The 19,602-nt window shown below is 39.1% G+C and overlaps 1 protein-coding gene across 1 annotated transcript in view; it reads right to left on the bottom strand.

Moving 5' to 3' along the window:
• The window catches only part of Abca13 (ATP binding cassette subfamily A member 13), a 402,123-nt gene that overhangs the window by 308,176 nt on the left and 74,345 nt on the right, over positions 1 to 19,602 (bottom strand). The window contains exons 17-19 of the mRNA XM_042684933.1: positions 13,117 to 17,871; positions 9,893 to 11,704; positions 6,896 to 7,005 (exon numbers count right to left, since the gene is read on the bottom strand). Of these exons, the coding sequence (XP_042540867.1) occupies positions 6,896 to 7,005; positions 9,893 to 11,704; positions 13,117 to 17,871 (6,677 nt within the window). The remainder of the gene's footprint in view (positions 1 to 6,895; positions 7,006 to 9,892; positions 11,705 to 13,116; positions 17,872 to 19,602) is intronic.

Below are 19,602 nucleotides of genomic sequence, written 5' to 3'. Positions count from 1 at the left end.
ACAAAAATGTTGTCAACCACAGTCATTTAACTCTGCCTTAGACCATTAGAAGTCATTCTTCCTATCCAAGATCATCTTTCCTCTACCTCTGCTCCTCCCCCTAATGCCCTTCCCCACTCTGTAACCAAATGCTCGACTCTTCTATAAGATCAAACTTAGAGCTTCCAAATATAAGTGAGATCATGGGATATTTGTAATTCTAAGCCTGACTCATTTCACCTAATGCCTCCCAGCTCCATATCTATTGCTACAAATGATAGCATTTCATTCCTTTTGATGGTTGTATAACTTTATAGCGTGTAGATGTACCATGTTTTCTTTATTAATCGAAGCAATGACTTTGGGGTTTCAAATATAATAAAAAAAACTCTGAGATGAACTGAGAACATAGAAATGGATGCTCTTCCTCTACCTATGGCACCATTTCCCCAGGGCCCCTTATAAACAAAGTATGGTTATCCAATTTTGCCTGGGGTAGTCTTGATTTTTCACCTATTGCCCTATCTGTTGAAAATGTAAGTTACATTTGTGGGCCACCCTTTCTTCCACACCTTACAAGTCATACCTGAAAGCTATTCAAGATGGTCACCCGACTTCATCTTGTAGCCATCCAATCTCTTCATCTACTCTACCTCCCAATAGCTCAGAGTTCTGTGGCTTTGAATAGCAACCCACTAGGTCAAACTCAAAACAATTCCAGACTCCTAGCAGAACCTATCCAGACCTCTTCCTCAAAAGAGATGGCTAATATAAAAATCTGACTAAAGGTTCTATATTGCATTCAAAGCTTTTCTGCAGCCATCGGCTTCCCACAATCCTTGAGTACGTCCATTCATGCTATGCACACCTGCTACAATAGCATCACTGCCTCCTTGCCTGGGCATACATACTTATCAGAACTCTGCCTCAGGCACCTGCCCCAGGGCCCCTGGCCATGACCCTCCCCTGACTGTGCAGACCTGCATGAGCTCATTTCCTGGATCACCCCCCAATTCCTCAATCTCATCTCTGCTTCCAATTACTGCTAGTTCGTAGCACATGGATTTGTGCCTGCTAGATGCTTGGCCATCTAAGAAAATGAAGTAAGTGTACTTTAATATATTACCAAACTATTAGTGTTTCAATTAGTAAAAAAAATGCAATCCTGACAAATGATTACATTGTTTCTCAAACATCATTTTATAGATCATTTGGATCATGTAGGCATGGTGGTTTATGCCTGTACTCCTAGTTACTTGAGAGGCAGAGATGAAGGGACTGTGTTGAGAGCAGCCCAAACACAAAGTTTATGCAGACAACATCTCAACCAATAAAATGCTCAGGTGAGGATTAACCGATCCAAGAATTAAAACAAAAAGGGGTGCCCTGGGTTAAATCCCTAGTGCCATAAAAAAAAAAGAAGAAAGAAAAGAGAAGAGAAGAAAGGTAAAAGGAGAAAGAGAGAGAGAGAGAGAGGAAGGAAGGAAGGAAGGAAGGAAGGAAGGAAGGAAGGAAGGAAGGAAGGAAGAAAGGAAGGAAGGAAGAGAGGGGAAGAAAGGGAGGAAGGGAGGGAGGGAAGGAGGGAGGGAGAGAAGGAGGGGGAAGTGAGGGATGGAGGAAGGGAGGAAGATTAGAGAAATGAAAAAAGAAAGAGAAAGTTAGTGGAAAAAAGGCAAAGTAAAAGAAGCCAATTTGAACATGACACTACTATGAAGCCTTTGACCTTCTGGAAAATGCTAATTATGGCCAAAATGATTGGTCATCAGGAGCTAGAGCAGGAGCATGTGTGAATGGAACACATAGGACTTTGAGGGCAGTCAAGCTATGTGGTATGGTACTAGGACGGTTGATGTGTCTCGTACATTGGTCCAGATCCTTGTAATGCACAACACCCAGTGAAGCACACCATAGGTAACAACGATGTGGTCACTGATGAGGAGGATTATCAGTTGGAACAAGAGCACTGTCTGGTAGGGGATATTGACAGTGAAGTAGCTTATGTGTGTGAGGGCAGGGTATAGACATATCGAAGGTATCTGTACACCTTGCTCAGCTATTTTCTGTCCACCTAAAACTACTGTTTTCAATATGCAAAATATCTCATCTTTATTTTGTGTGGATAGTTGTCAATATATCAGGAACTGAAATGATTACACAAAAGATACCAAAAACTCAGAATGTTAAAAGCATTGATAGTTGTTAATACCTGATTGGAAGTGTAGGCACCTGGCAGGTTCTGAATCCTTAAAACTACTCCTTAAAAATTTATTCATTAAAAAACATTGTGGTTATATACAAAATAGATGTAAGGATCTGGGAAGTTGGCTCAGTGGTAGAGCGCTTGCCTTGCATGCCTGAGGCCCTGGGTTCGATTCTTCAGCACCACATAAGCAAAAAGAAAAAAGCCAGAAGTGGTGCTTTGGCTCAGGTGGTAGAGTGCTAGCCTTGAGCTGAAGAGCTGAGGGACAGCGCCTAGGCCCAGAGTTCAGGCCCCACGACTGGACCCAAAAAAAAAAAATAGATGTAATAAAGATAATATACCTAAAGTCATGCTTTTCAAAAGCATAACTTATTACTCTAATTAATCATATTTCAACAATTAAGGGTAGTAATTTGCTTTACTGTAGAAAATGTAATGTAGTTGGACATGGTGGTACATGCATATAATCCAAGTACTGGGGAGGCTGAAATAGGATTATGTGCTGGAGGCAGCATTGGCTACAAAAGTAGGACTCTGATTCATGAAAACTAATGTATATGTATATATGTATATACATACACATATATGTATGGATAGATAAGATAGAATCTCTTAATTAAATAGGTAGATAAGTAGATAGATAGATAGATAGATAGAATCTCTTCATTAACTTCCAATTGAAATGCAAAGTGATGGAAACAAAAGGCTCTCAAACATCCCAGCATTTGCCTTTGAGCATCAATGGACCTTCTACTGTGGGGAAAATATAATAAAAGAAAAGCACGTAGCAATTTTACTTTAAAAAACAAAAAAGAAAAAACAAAGCCTGGCAGTCACCAATGACTCACACCTGTAATCCTAGATACCCAGCAACCTGAAATCTGAGGATCTTGGTTCCAAGCCAGCTCTGGCAGGAAATTCCATGAGACACACTAATCTCCAGTAAACCACCACCCTCCCAAAAAATAAAAAATAAAGCCAGAAGTGGAGCTTAAGGACAGCATCATCCAGGCCCTGAGTTCAGGCCCCAGGATGAACACAAAGGAAAAAATAGCCTAAGAGAGAGGAAAATGCACCATGAAAAAGTTCATGTAATGTTTGGTGCTCAGCTAGCCATGTCTGTCTGAAGTGAGGCTGTGATTTCAGAATAGCTGAGTGACCATCTGAGGAGGCCAAACTCCCTCTGCATCTGGACCTGGCACCATGCAGCCCACCCTCACTCATCACAGTGAAGATGCTGCACCTTGATAGCAACAGCCCAGCTCAAGTCTGGACTGTCCTACTTCCCAGGGCATCTTCTTCCCCCACATCACTTCTTCAAGGGCTGAATTCCAACCCTTCCCACCTGCCTCTGGTCCCTTCTTGCCTTGAAGAAACATTCAGAGGCTGTTGTGGCCACCAGCTCTCTCTAGGGCTCTCCATTCTGCTCCCCTAATCCCTTCCCACTTTATTCTCTCCTCAATCAGAGAGAGGCTCTGACATCCAACTCCTCATTCTAAAACCATGAGCAAACAAAATAAACATGAGGAAATAGGTACTTGCAAGGGAAGCCAAGGGGGAAGGGGTAGATAAATGAAAAACAGAAGATAGGGAGGTTGCAGTCAAGAATTTGTTGAATATACTACAAAATTAAGTAAGGAAAGGGGTGGGGATGAGAATTTTGAAAGGGGTGACACTGATCAAGATGCATCATACTCATAAACTGCTGTGTAAAATGGCAATCTCTTTGTACAACATTTTAAAATAATAAAAAAAACTAAAATTAAAATAAATAGTAAGTAAATAAAACAATGGGCAACTGACCTCCATTCTCTGGGCCTCGAATTACCAATTTGTGATGTGGGAAACTTAAAATAGATGCCTACTGAGGCTTCCTCCATTTCTATGAACCTAGCAGACTCTCAGTGCTGCCATACAGAGGAGAAAAATGATGATTTCCCTCATGGACATACTTGATCAACCTCAAGATAGGGCAGAATGTGGTTTCATTTATAGTAGTAACAGTAAGATCTGACTGTTATGCTTCTGGAGTCACCAGCAAGCATTGGCCTACTTGGTTCTCTTCCACCCCATAAGATTCTATCTTATCTATCCACACATATATGTGCATGAATATACATATGTACATATGTATTAGTTTTCATGAATCAGAGTCCTACTTTTGTAGCCAATGCTGCCTCCAACACATAAGCCTACTTCAGCCTTCCCAGTACTTGGATTATGCATGTGTACCTCTTATTCACAGAAGGGAGTGACAACTTAACAAGGAAAGTGGGGTCGTTTAAGCAATGCTCATTCAGGAGTTTGCTTGAAATGAAATTTAATAACCCAAAGTTAATTTTCTAACATCATTTCACATTCATTTAGCAGCTGTAATACAGAATGGCAAGATAGTGTGTGTGTGTGTGTGTGTGTGTGTGTGTGTGTGTGTGTGTGTGTGTGTGTGTGTGTGCGTGTATCCAGGAATCAATGAATATTCAAGTCATTGAAAATTCATTACTGTAGCTAACAGGGAAATGTCAAAAATAATTCCGTTGAAAAGCTGGATTCAATATGCCAAGAAAATGTACTGAAGAATCAGAATGAAATTTCACTTAAATGTTGCCTAAACATATTTCTATCAGCTATATGCTAAGACTTTGATTCAAAAAATTTTAAAGTATTGATTCAAAAATTAATTGAGTCAATTAATTAATTCAAAAATTCAGTTAGAATCTCATCTATATCAACTGAGTCCTTTTAATTCCCTTCATTCTTCACTCCATCTTCATAGCTTCCCCGTTGCAACATTCATTACTGATAGGGTTCAAGGAGACTTTTATAATACAGTAAAAGATATGAGTGGATGAGACAGTTGCAAAGTACAGGAATCCATTGTGAACCATCTCTGTGAATTCTGAGAGCAGTTTTCCCAATAGTATGCACACAGCTCCATCCTCAGCCTGGAGAAGGAGAAAGAGGTGTGTCCTACACTACCTACCCCCTGCCCCCCGGCCAGCCCTTAGGAGTTGCTTGTGTTCACTGTCCCCTCTTACTCAATCTTCTCAGCTGCTGTTGGAAATGAGGGTCACCCCGATTCTGTATAAAGCTCAGAACGATCTCAGTGGCCTTCCTGGTGTCACTCAGGGAGGCAGAGGAAGGTGGAAGCTCTTGTTCCTTCCATTATACAACTTGTTCTCATCTCAGTGACTGCGAGAGTCAAGATGCATGCCAGACCTAGCGATACCTGGGCACAATCACATCTTAGCAGACACGGCGCCACATCCTCAGAAGTGGTCCTCCATTCGCTTGACCTTGAGGATCTGGAGAACCCACACACTGTCCATAAACCTGTGGGCAGTGGTGTTGAGCCCACACCAGCCCTCATTCAGGGATCTCTGCATCCTGACATAGACTTTAACTGAACACCTCCCAAGTCATCATCCCCACCCTGGATTCCGAGTGTGTCTGCACCTCCTCCTGGCTCAGGCTTTGCCTACATGCACTCACCAAGGATGCCTCCATCAAGGTCTCCACTCTCCTCCACCCCTTGCTGGTTCACCTCACCCCTGTTCAGCTTCTTCCTAGTGTTTCTCACGTACAAGTGTTCATTGGCACTCTCATTCCTGCCTAAGGCTCACCTCTGCTCCCTCCTCCCAACAGGTGCTTTTCTGCACACCTAGCTCTAAGGCTCAGCTGCCAACACCCAACAATGATTCCATTCCAGGGCTGCCGACCCATCCTCTCTGAGACTGGACTTTGGTCTTTCATCCACAGTGTCCCTTCCTGAGGAAGCCAGGTTCTTTCCTCTATGACATCCTTCACCATTTCCTCACTTGTACCCAATGAGCTCCAAATGCAGTATCTCTTATACACTCCCATGTGAACACACTAAATGTTTAGGAATCTCAGGGGATGGAGACATGATCACAGAAGGGATCTTGGCATTTATTTGCTCACAGCACTGGCTGGTGTCAACTGAGCTCTAACCACCATACATTGGGTTCACTCCAGTCAGTAAGACAGGCTTCATATAGAATGCAAGTGCTCACCATGGTGGGACACCACTCTGAGAACATAGGTTTTCATAAGAGAGTGGTCCTTCTCTCAGACCGTAGAGGGAAGGGAGGGCCAGAGGAGAAAAACAAAGGAGGGAGTAACAATGGTCAACAAGAAATGTACTCATTGCCTTGCTCATGTAACTGTAACCCCTCTGCACAGTATCATTACAATAAAATAATTTTTTAATGGGAAATGCTTTGTGGACCACCCAGCATACCCTGGGGGACTGCATCTTCTGTGTCACAAACCAATGATTAGGACATGGCTGCTGCCTACAAGAAACATTGACTCTAGTAAAAATGAGAGATACAAAAGTATTGTCTTTGATAGACAGTTCCTCAAAGTCCTTGTAGCAAAGGAGGTAGGAAGTCCAGGACAAAATGTCCCCAACTCGAGGCTACAGAGCATAGCTGGAGGTCATGTCAAGGAGACAGCAGAAGTACATTCCATGGGAAAATACACAATGACCAGAAAGCTCAGCATCAACTCAGGCACAGATTGCTCAATAAGGCTGGGACAGGATCTGGAGAGGAGAGTATAGGCATAGGCCAGATGGGTTCAGACCTAGTAGCCAGATAAACAAGACTGTGGTCTGTGCTAAAAGAAACTCAGAATACTGCATCCCTTACTGGGAAAGTTCTGGAAAGTAGTCTGGGCAATTATCAAGCAGCTCACCTGCAAAGATGATGAACATACGTAGAGCAATCATCTTGGCTTTCTGCAGCATCTCCATGTCTTCTGAGGACATCTCTAGCTGCTGGAAAGCTTGGCATATGTCAACAACACTTAGGAAGAAACACAATGGCATTAAGCATTCAATATCTGTAACCAGGTACATTGCTACACATGTGCATTGTCTCTGCCCAACTGTATTCATGTCACAATAACAAGAAATGCACAGATAACACTAGTTAGACTCCCAGAGAGATTTGTGTCCCTATTTACTTAAATCATTGGTTTAATTGCCAAGAGGCATAATATTTGCTTTCTTTTTGTTTTTGCAAAGGCAAATGATTATAGGGAATCAAATGATGATGACATACAATGGGTGCCAATGGTTCACACCTGTAATTTTAGTTACTAGGCGGCTGAGATCTAAGGATTGTGGTTCAAAGCCAGCCTGGGTAGGAAAGTCCAAGAAACTCTAATCTCCAATTAACCACCAAAAAATCTAAAAGTGGAACTGTGGCTCAAGTAGTAGAGCACTAGCTTTGAGCAAAAAACACTCAGGAATAGCACTCAGGTCCAAGCTCCAGTACTGGCAGAGAGGAAGGAAGGAAGGAAGGAAGGAAGGAAGGAAGGAAGGAAGGAAGGAAGGAAGGAAGGAAGGAAGGAAGGAAGGAAGGAAGGAAGGAAGGAAGGAAGGAAGGAAGGGAGGAAGGAAGGAAGGGAGGAAGGAAGGAAAGAAGGAAGGGAGGGAGAGAGGAAGGGAGGGAGGGAGGGAGGGAGGGAGGGAGAGAGGGAGGAAGAGGGAGGGAGAGAGGGAGGGAAAGGGAGGGAGGGAGGGAGGGAAGCAAGGAAGGAAGGGAGGAAGGAAGGAAGGAAGGAAGGAAGGAAGGAAGGAAGGAAGGAAGGAAGGAAGGAAGGAAGGAAGGAAGGAAGGAAGGAAGGAAGGAAGGGAGGGAGAAGGGGAAAGTGTTTTAGAGGACATTTATGCTAATTACTGTGAGCTGATCATTGTCCAATGTACATATAGTATCCAAATACCAAAGGAACTGAACACCAATGTTTCATTATGGTAATCCCAGCTACTTAATAGGTTGAAACCAAAAAGATTGTGGTTCAAAGTCAGCCTGGCGGCAGAAAAGTCTGAGAAATTCCATATCTAAAATAACCGTCAAAAAGTAGGGCTGGCCGATTGTGGGTGGCTTACACCTGTAATCCTAGCTACTCAGGAGGCTGAGATCTGGAATCATGGTTCAAAGCCAGCCCAGGCAGGAAACTCAGTGAGACTCTTATCTCCAATTAACCACCAGAAAACTGTTGGCTAAAGTGATAGAGCACTTGCCTTGAGCTGAAGAGTTCAGGGACAGCACCCAGACCCAGAGTTCAAGCTCCATGACCCCAAAAAAGTAGGGCTGGAGGTGTGGTTCTAGTGGTAGAGCCCCAGCTGAGTGAGCAGGTATGGGGCTCTGAGTTAAACCCTGGTATCAAACTCTACCCCATAAATATAAAACAAGCAGCTGCTCTAAAAATAAAAACAAAATAAGCAATTTTTAAAACTTTATGTATATAGCATTGTGGAATAAATTCCCTTAACAGAAGACTGAAAAAAGTAAGATGAAACCAGGCATAAGTGGCTCACATTTGTAATCCTAGTTACTCAGGAGATTGAGATCTGAGGATTGAGGTTTGAAGGCAGTCTATGCAGGAAAGTCAATGAGACTCTAATATCCAATTAACCACCAAAAAAAAGCTGGAATTGGAGCTGTGGCTTATATGGTAGAGCACTAGCCTTGAGCACAAAAGCTCAGGGACATCGCCCAGGCCCTGAGTTCAAGCCCCATGACACACAAAAAAAGGTAAGATGAGATTGGTGAGAAACAGAAATTGCCAAGCCCACCTGCACTTCAAAAGTAGAGCAAAACTAAAGCCACAGTTTAGTTTCATTTCAGAAGCAAGAAGGAGATGAGGCAGGAAGCTCTGAAAGCCAGTATTTGTATTTCAAAGTAGTTAGAGTTTTATGCTCCAGGTACAACTAAAGACACCTTCCTAAATATGATAAAAATGACTGGGTTCAAGGTGAAGCTCTGTAACAAAGCTAGCAGAAAATAGGTCAGCTGGTCTGGTGGCATATGAACAAGGGTTTAAAGATTCCTTTGATCTCTACATAGGAGTGAGAGAGACAGGTATAGTCAGGACCATGAACAATCTAAACAGTCCTGCCCTCCTTAAATGAATAAATTGAGCTAGCACAGAACTTCTGGGTCTCTTCTGCACACAAAGAGGAACAAATCCTTCAATCTAAAGAAGCAGAGAGTTTCCAGAGCATGAGGCCTAACAAGACTGAAGCTTGTAAGAAGAGTTTTCCTTTGTCCTAACTTGAGAGATGGATCAACTATTTAAAGGTGGTTTTCAATCTAAACAGTGCAGAACCAACCAATGCCTGGGTTGGATTGGGTAGCTATCAATGCAAGCATTATTTTCTGCTCAAAATGAGCTAATATTCTTGGCTTCATAGCTAATATTAGGACCCTGAACTATCTGAGTATATTCAGAAAAAAATGGTTTTTATGTACCTAGTCTTGAGATATGTAGGTAGAATACAAGGCTGTGTGTGTGTGTGTGTGTGTGTGTGTGTGTGTATTGGTACTGGAGCTTTGACACTCTCCCCTTAACTTTTTCACTCGAGGCTAGCACTATACCACTTCACCCTTAAATCCACTTCCGATTTTTGGTGGTTAATAGGAGATAAATATCTCAGAAACTTTTCTGTCTGGCAGGCTTAAATCCAGCCTGGCTTTTGCTTTTAAGAGTAATTTACTTTAGAAAAACTCTGAATACAAAGCATGTTCGCTTGTCAAATAGTGAGTTAAATATTAAAAAAATTATTATTGGCCTGAATCACTCTTGATGGAAGCCAATTGCAGAAGTGTTGAGATCTACTTACCCTAATCTGTTGTTGGGTACTGCAGTAGGGGAAAAGTAGAGTGAGTAAGGGTTTTTGATTACCTTTGATCTGCCAGTAGAATCTTTTGCCAATATCCAATGAATACAAGTAATCTCTTCAAGTATGTACTGAATGGTGATAATGGTTTGAGGTTATACGGGAAATCTATCATCTCTTCTTTTGGTAACATGACATTCTTTCCAGTAGTTGCATTAAGATAGATTTCAAAAAATTGATGGAATGACGTGTTGATGGAATTCAGCCACTGAGAGTTGTATGGGAGCGGGGGTTTTCCTAAGAGAATTAGCCAATCTAGCAAATTTTGGATTGCTGTTTCAAGTTGATGATGAGTGATATCCTGAGTCAAAGACATGTTGAAAAGTAAATCTTTGCTTAAATCATCTCCATCTTCACTTGTAATTCCACTGGAGGTCTCTACAACTGTTTCTATCATTCTGAACAGGTTATCTGAATGATCAACCAATGCCTGCAGCAGATTAAAAGCTTCCCAATTGTCCTTTTTTAAGCTATTCCAAAGGGCTTCTAATGTGAGATCAAGTATCATTTTAAAGGATTTCCCTATTTTTGTGCTATTTTCTGTTAACATTCCATCCCCCAAATGAAACGGTTCATAGATTTTTTCCCATATTGTATCTTGAGGACTACGATGAGAGGAAGTTGGATTAAGTTTCAAAAAGTTTATTTTGTGGGTGATGTTATTGATAGGAACTAAGCAATTCAAAATTTCTTCCCCCAAGTTGACAGAATCCATAGAAAATATTTGAGTCCCATTATTAAATGCCACCACAAGATGCTCTAAATCTCCCAAACTGATTTCCATTGAAGTTAAAAACTCAGCTATTTCTTCCAAAATATTGGAAAAGTCATTGGATTGGCTCACAATTGAGACTACACTAGATGACATATTGAAAACGTCAGAGTCCTGTGAAATATTGGGCTTCACCCCCAACATCTCAAAGGCCAAGTCAAGAAATGGCATCAGTAAATCATTGATATGTTCAAATGTCACATGATCTACTTTTCTCAAAGGAATTCTTTCCTTCACAAGATGCTGGACACTTTGCTGCATGACAGAATAGAAAATATTAAAGAAGTCCACGGTGTCCTGAGTGTTGGGGACAAAATGAGTTTCAAAGATGGTGGCCATCTTCCCTGAAACTTTCTTTGCTAGCTTCAGAAGTTTCACAGCAAAGTCCATATCTGTGGCAATATCTCTCAGCTCAGCACTGCCATTCAGCAGCATGGTGAGGATTCTAGACATTTCTAAGAGGGGCTCCAGGCCATGACTTTCTTTATCAACTCTAGAGATAACATCGAGTAACCTCTTAGTGAGTTCTAATGTTTCTCTATTTCTTAGAGGAAATGAGTCCTTTATAAAGGAAAGCAAGTTGGTTAGGTCAGCAAGTACAACTTTTTGGAGTGCAAGAAAAGAGGTATGAAAGTCTTGATTATGAGACTTTGAAAGAGTGTCCATAAGATTTGACATCTCTGTGGAAATTTCTCTCACAAGGTGAAGGATGGAAGTAAGATTTTGGTTGAGGCTGATGAGTTCCTCAGAGTTATTCATATGGAAAAGCAGTTGACTCACCACCATAAGAAAGTCTGGATTATCTTCAGTCTCATTTTGCAGTGAAGTTTCCCTTAGAAGGGCATGAAATAAATCTCGTACAAATGTCAGTCCTCGTTGGCTATCAAAAGAAAATTCTCCACTGTCTAACATAAATGAGCTTCTGATTAGATGAAATATAGTTCCCTTTAACCATGAGAAAAAGCTCATCAATCTGTATTCATTCATCAGTGTAAGAAATTGATCCAATTTCAGTACCTCTCGAATTTTATCTTTTGAGATAAAGCTGTAAATATGTATTAATTTTTGTTAATATATTATCAACAGAAAGATTAAAATATATAGTGATTTTAATGATGCCATTAATTTCATAATAGCATGGAATGATAATGCTTAGTGAAAGATGGATTACTGAAATAATTCTAGATGAACCTTAACAATTTGCTACCAAATAATGCAGAGTAGAGGACTTGAATGGCCAATCCTACCGCAATTCTTTGAAGCTAATGTTCAAAAAATATCCATATTCATTTGTTTTTAGAAAAGAACTTAATTCACTACAAAGCGATTCTTGATGTACAAGGTAAATCTCTGAAAAATTTCAAAGTCTATTTTATACTTTCTGTGAACTTTTAAATTACTAGCTGGTCACTGAGACACTGTGATTGCTTTACGACATGTCAACTTGGCTAAGCTAAGCCACAGTCCCAGGGACCTCTTTCTCTCTTATGTCTCTGATTTGGTTATGCTCTAAAGGAGATTCCCCCTTGGGAGTTGAAGGGAAGATGGGAGTTAAAGCACAAGACATAAATATGTCTACTACTAGCTACCAAGTCTAAGGCTAATAGAAATGCTGCTGATACAGGACTTTACATAAATAAAGTCCCTTGTCAGTTAACTACATGTTAGTCAAAATGAATATTGTCTAGGTGGACCTGACATCATCAGGTGAATTAATTGCAAAAGAGTCACATAGAGCCTCCTGACCGAGAGACTCCAATAGTAGCTATAAAGGCCTTTGCTCTCCCTTCCCCTTAAAAGTTCTTTATATACCATCAAGAGGGAGAACTTTGGCTCATGTCCCTGATGTCTTTGCCTACTATGAACTACCCTACCTGTACCCTTTCTGAATTTGCATTTTCATATCATGTTTCCTAAATTATGTACCCAAGTCTCTCTCTTCCATCCTTGGTATACATCCATGGTTGAAACTTGAGTGGTGGAACATGGAATATAGTTAACTTTCTCAGTAGTATTTTCACTAGTAACTGACAGAGATTTTTAAACACCCTGAACAGAAATAATGTGACTAGTAACTTTAATGCTCCTAAATACAAAACCACAGTAGATACATTAGAGGGGAAAATATTAAAACCCTTTAAGATTAGACAGAGAACAGAAAAGGTTGTCATGTTCATGTTACATGTACATATTTATCCATAAAATATTAATTTTTCAGTTGTACATAAGACAGAATTTTAATAACTGTTTTCATAATCTAAAAATTGAAATATAATGTATGATCATCCCTGGCTAGGTTTAAAAGCTTACTGATGAAATGGCAGTAATCAAAGTAATTTTACCTTCACAGTTTTGAAAAATGCTCATTAAGGCAATGAATTAATTGGCATTTCTCTACTCCAGAAATTAAAGTGGGCTGAGCCATACACATATTATACAGAGGCAAGGTACACTTACCTCATTTCTGCAATAACATCTTTGTGGAAGTCTTTCAGCAGGAAAGAAATTTTGTTCCCAGATTTTTCTTTTAGGGAGAATGTTCTCAAAAGCTCTTCCATGAAATCCATTATACTTCCCAGAGGGAGAACTATCTCCCCACCTTTTTCTGACTGTAAATGATCCAGGGTGAGGTTAATGAAATTCATCATTTGGAGATCACTATCACCTAAATTTGGAGCTGTTACTTGAGAACCTGATGCTAAGTTATTGAAAGAATTAATTAGAATGTTGACAAGAAGTAGCTGTACAACAGAGAAATTACTTAGTTGCTCTTCATTAAGCAGCTGTGTGAGAGTGGCAATGTCAGAATTGTTTTCCCTAGAAATGTCTTTTAGATACCTCAGGTTGCTAGTGATATCTTTAGTCAGCATAGTTATAACATCAGTTGAATTTTCATTGTCCATAGTAGCAAGTAATGTTTGCATCAGTGGGGAATAATCTTCATTTGCATACACAGAAAGCCATTTTTTTGTCACCAATAGGAAATCTTCAATAATTCCTAATGCCTTTGATGTTGATAAATTTAGGATTTCCAAAAACTGGATAAGTTTCAGAGTTATATTTGGAAGATCCACAGAATTTATGTCTTGTATTTCTTTGTTAAGTTCAGAGAACAGGTGCTTGATACTAAAGTTGTGGGTTAAGTCTTTCATGATTTGTTTGAAGTAAACCCACAGTTCTTCAAAGTTGTTAGTTGATTTTATTTTCTTAATAAAATCTGATACAGTTTCTAAACTACTGTATGTAAGATTTGCATTCAGAAGAAATAAAAATGGAGACAGTAAATAATGAGTACTATTTTCTAGATACCTATCTCTAGAAATCAATTTGACTATCCTTTCCAAGTTTAAGAGAATATTATCATGGGCAGCTATCTCTGCACCGTTGGTAATGCTAATAATCTTGTTTAAATCAGCTAATTTAGTAAGAATATTTTCGCTTGATGTACCTTTTGTAAAGTTCAGATGCTTTAGTTTTTCTATTATTTTCAAAGCAACCTGTTTCATGGGACCACCAGGACAAGCTTCGTGGATGCTGTCATTACTTTGATTTCCAAAAGGTGAAACAAATGGTAAGATCCTGTGCCAAAATTCTTGTACCGTTTTCACAAGTGGAGTTTGAATATGGAAGACTTCAGACAAATTTATAAGAATACAATTCCAGTCCACTAATCCATGTATTACACAGACCACTTTCCTAGTCATTTCAATTCTTGAGCTTTCGTTTGAACACTGTGACTCTTTACCAAGAGGAGACAGGTGGAGATGGTCAAGGGTGCTGGTCACTTTTTCATAAAAAGAAGAAGACATAAAGCCATGGATATCACAAGTTTCTAACTTTGACTTCTGCTGAAACCCTGCTGTACCGTTCCAGCACCAAACCACAGGAAAGCAAGTTAGAGCTTCAGACACAAGGGCTGGTTGGTCTGATATTAACTCAATGACATCTAGAAGAGTTTTGATCACAGTGGCAAAGTCTTCCTTGGTGATGTTGGCAGTGCTTATACCATGAAGGAGCGTAAAGTTATAGATATCCTTGAGGCTCTCTGTGATATTTTTATCAGCAATTCCCTGGAGAAGCCCCGTAATATGAGGAAGAGCATAATATAAATCCACCACAGCATTCACGTCATCTTTAGGAAATAGCCGAGAGAGTTGCAGCAGATGATTAACATTCCATGAATGTGAACCAGCCATAAATTTTTCCACCAAGCCAATGAGTAAGTTGACCCCTGAATTGTCAGGACCTAATCTGCTAAGATTCTTAAAGAAATCTACTAGGCCTTCACTGATTTGTTCAAGTTGGTCAACTAATAAGTCTATGTCAGCCTTCTTGAGAGCATGCATGAGGGAAGTCACTTTATTTAAAACTTGAACATGACTCATATTTTGTGGAGTATTGGAATGAATGGCAGGCATCAAGGAGTTGAACACATCCCTAATCAACTGAATACCAAGACCCCAAGCTTTCACTAATTCATGTGGAGTACTTACTGATGAATTTTGGAGATCATGAGTTAGGCTGAAGGCAAAATAATTAGCTAAATGATAAATGGAGTTGCGCAAATTGTTTATATCCTTTTCCTTTGGATTGATGGAAAATATTCCAAAAAGTTTTTTCATACTAGGAAAGGTATTTCTTTCCAGGATAGCAGGAGAAAGATCTTGTAAGTGTTTCTGTATTTCCTTCCCCAGAGTTGTTATATGCAGCCATATGTTTTGAAACTGATTGGGAATTCCATCTAATGTATCTACAGGTGTTAGAAGTAATTCATTAAAATGTTTCCAATTGGATTGGGAGAGGAAATCAAAGTCCCTTGTTAAATTATGGATAATCATCTTTACTTGGTTTGTAGAATCATTTAAAAGAGCTAATAAAATCTCAAATTCTGGTACCTTCTCTTTTTCCAAGACTGTATTAAATATAATATTTAGAAAGTCAGCCAGGTCTTTCAAGTAAATATTTATACAATTTATAGTAGACTCATTTAAAGAACAAAGCCTTTCCTTTGTATTGAATAACCAAGTTAGAATTTTAAATGTAGAGTTCATTGTGTTTTCAATATCCCTTAAATTACTCAAAGTACTATGAAAAGACCCCAGAAAGAAACTTGAGTTAGACATGGCGTATATATGGTTTATGACATCTATCCATGCAATGCACCCTTTTAGTGTACTAACTGCGTCTTCAGAAGAAAATGTGGAATTTAACATAGCCAGAATCTGTACAGCCCTCTGGGAAGTATTTACATCCAATAAGCCATCTTCCAAAATCAATGGAATAACTTTTTGGAAAACATCAGCACAGGACAATAAATCTTGATCATATGATACATTTCTAAAAAATGTTATTGTTTTTCTTAGTTCATTAATAACACTTTCAAATTTGGCTCCACAATCTGTGAGATTTTTTAAAAGATCGTCATTTATCAAATCTACATTTCTGCCCATATACTTTGTGGGATTGCTTAACCTGGTGAAAACTTCCAGCAGAGAATATATAAACTTCCTGCTTGCACTTGTTTTCAGTGGAGCTGACATTAGCTGGTGTAGGGCGGTTTTCATGGCAAAGAATGATTTCTCTACTTCATCCAAGTTAAGTGATTTTACTGTAACTAACTTGTCATCTACTGCTACCCACAGATTCCTGAGGTACAGGAGAGAATTCCAATCATGGAAGTCATTGGCTTGTGTTAAGTTTTTTAACAAATTTAAGATGAGTCTAGCAGCATGATGGGTCAGAAACACTCCCTGGCAGCTTTTAGAAATGTTCACGTCATTTTCTAATTCATCCAAAAGCTGAGTGAGACCAACATGAAGAGGAGGGAAAATATGCAGTTCAAATTTAAATATCTGAGAAATGCTTGCCCAGATCTCTGTCCACATTTGCAGCCATGATAGAGTACACTGAACAGCCCTGAACTCGTTGAACACACTGATATTTCCCGAAAGGTTGGAAAACTTTCTGTCCCATGGAAGAGTGGAGGAAGTCCCCTCATTTGTTGAATAATTCATAGAAGAAAAGTTATCCAGAATAATAAAGCATTCATTATTCAGCAAGGCTTGTTCTGAGCCATTGAAGAGTTGGCTCATATATTGGAACAAAGAAACACGAAAATCTTCATCTACTACTAGCAACTGTTTGAGGCCTATCAAAGTACTATAGATCACTTCCAATTCTCTGTCTTCGCTAGACTTCAGAGATTGGGTTTTAAGCTCTAAAAAATTAAAAATTGAAAGCAACTGTTGACAGTAAGAAACTTCAGAAATCCTCCCAAGAAACTCTGCTGTCTCTGATAAAAATGCAAATGCATTGCTGATGTTTTGGAAATTAAATTGCTTAACGATGTCCAAAATATTTCTGGAGATTTGGGTCAGATAAGTTATCAAAGACTCTCTACTCTGAATGCTCAAGAATTGATAAATAAGTTGGTAAAATGAAGAATAAATCTGCAGAAGTAAACTTGAATCTTTGTTGTTAAAGACATTCAGGTAGAGATGAGTCAAAATTTTTTCAACTTCCTGCTTTTGGGGTTCAGAAAGGGCTAAGAAAAGACGAGACACATTTTTAATCACGTAGACTGTGTCTAGAGCTTTAAAAACTTCTTCCTGGCTCAGGAATCCGAATTCATAGAGACCATTTATTATAGTTTCACTTAAATATACAAACTCCATGTTCACAGCTGGTGGTCTAGGCAAATCTGAATGTATCAACCTGGACAAGTTAAAACTTGTACTAAGAATCTTTTCATTTTCTGGAACTGAAAATTTTAAGAGAGTAGAGAGTGCTTCTAATTTAACTCTTTCACCTTTGGGAATGCCATAGAGCCATAATTCTAGCAGTGTGGGGTTAATTTCAAGAAGCATTAATTCAATGAATCTCAAAATATTTTTGGATTCTGTCCTCATCCAGTGGCTTTCAAGAGTTTGCATTTTGTCGGTCATCTGTTTGCCAAATTCCAGAAGTTTCTGAGTATCAATAGGATATGGGTTTCTGTCTAAATTTTTCATGTGATTTATCCATGGCACATTTCCATTGTGAACATTCTCATTGATAGACAAGAATTCAGGAAAAATAGATAAATTGGAAGGAACAGGCAACAATAATTCTTCCAAAAATTCCACAAGTAATGAAAAAAATTTCTTCTGTTCATTTTCCTGGGCATGCAATGTCTCTTCCACCACCAGAAGGTGCTTTGTGAAATTTAAGGCCCTATAACATTAACAGAAGTGCTTTAGAATCAGAAAAACATAATGAAGCCTACATACTAATTTTCTAAGATAGTAGTCATTTGTAGTAAACCAAAACATGTGCTCTACATTTCCCAACCCATGGTAAAGTAATGTGAGAATTTAAAATGTTTAACATTTTCACAATGCAGTTGTCCACATTTGTTTCTTACCATCAACTAATGCATTGTAAGTTATTTTCACTTGCACATTAGTACATCTGACTGCGAAAGTTTGCCATCCATGCCAGAGAAAGCACAGGACTTTTGCAGTACCTCTCAAAATGTCTTGGCTCAAGAGAATGATACAAATAGTGAGATGCAACAAAAAAGTGTGCCTGGGTGATTTAAGGGAAATCTTTTTGCAAAAGGCATTCTGGGCCCTCCACTGATATTTTCCAACCAGGTGTTTATTTTTAAAGGACAAAGAGTTGTCAGAAGAGCAACTTAGAGTCGTGTCAAGTCTTGTAGAACTAATTTGTAAGTCAGAAGTCACAGGTTACCTAGAAAATTGTTGGAGACTGGACTGGAATCAGCTTCACAATAGTTCAAGCCTCAACCCTGCAGATGAACAGCTGTAAAGCCTGGTGTAGGTGCTCACACCTAGCTTCTCAGGAAGCTGAGATCTGAAGACTTAGGTTCAAGGCCCCAGATAGAAAAGTCTTTAAGACTCTTATCCCAATTGACCAAAAGTGGAAGTATGGTTCAAATGGTAGAGTGCCAGCCTTGAGCAAAAAAGCCAAGTACCAACACACACACACAGACACACACACACACACACACACACACACACACACACACACACACACACTTGCATGGATGCACACATGCATGTGCACACATACACACAAGCTGTCCAGAATAAAGGAATTTGGCCTTTTCTGACTACTAATAATTGGAATGATGAATTCCTTAGAACTTTGTTAACTCTGGATTCTGGAGAGAATAAGTATAAGAGACCAAATGTATCAATATTATTTTTCTCTCTAATAAATGTGAACAAAGCATATAACAATAAATTTAATTGACTGTTACATGTAGGATTGAGTGGTTATTTTGAAAAAAATTTTTTGGAAAAATTCTCATCAAGAAAGTTAATGGCCTACCATGAAGAATTTAGTATAAACTGATTCTGAATCTTGCCCACCACGGAACTACACTATATAGAACAAGGACTACACAAGTGATCATACATTAATAGAGGAAAATGCAAAAAGTGTATCTATTGAGGCCTCAGTACCAAAAAGGAAAAAAAATAGTCTATATGTATATCAAGAGCTATAATGGTAATGAAGTAGCAATAGTAGTAAAAGTAAGAACCACCAAAGTAGAAGTCATAGATACTGTAGAATATTTCTATCTAGATATTCAAAGCACCTTAATAGCCTTAGTTCATTCCTACAATAGCCTTTTTAGGAACATAATCATTATTCCCATTGCATGAGAAAAATGTTTTCATTTATTTAAAGTAATGAATGAATTCACACTGTTAGCATGTGGTATGAGCAGGACATAGGCCAGGTTTGTTGTTTTGAATTTAGCTCTCTAAATGTCAATTATGATTGGTCTTTAATATTTGTATTCACTAAATCAACACCTAATTAACTAGCATCTTTCATGAAAGACACTGAACTGTGATGAGTCTAGAAATACAAAATTGTAAGATTAATTTTAGTGCGGTCTTTGTGCTCATGGGTGGGTGGGTATGAGTGGGT

Source organism: Dipodomys spectabilis, unplaced genomic scaffold, assembly GCF_019054845.1.
Source record: "Dipodomys spectabilis isolate Male_0828 unplaced genomic scaffold, ASM1905484v1 ptg000092l, whole genome shotgun sequence".
Classification (NCBI taxonomy): domain Eukaryota; kingdom Metazoa; phylum Chordata; class Mammalia; order Rodentia; family Heteromyidae; genus Dipodomys; species Dipodomys spectabilis.
This window is presented reverse-complemented; position numbering and strand designations above follow the sequence as displayed.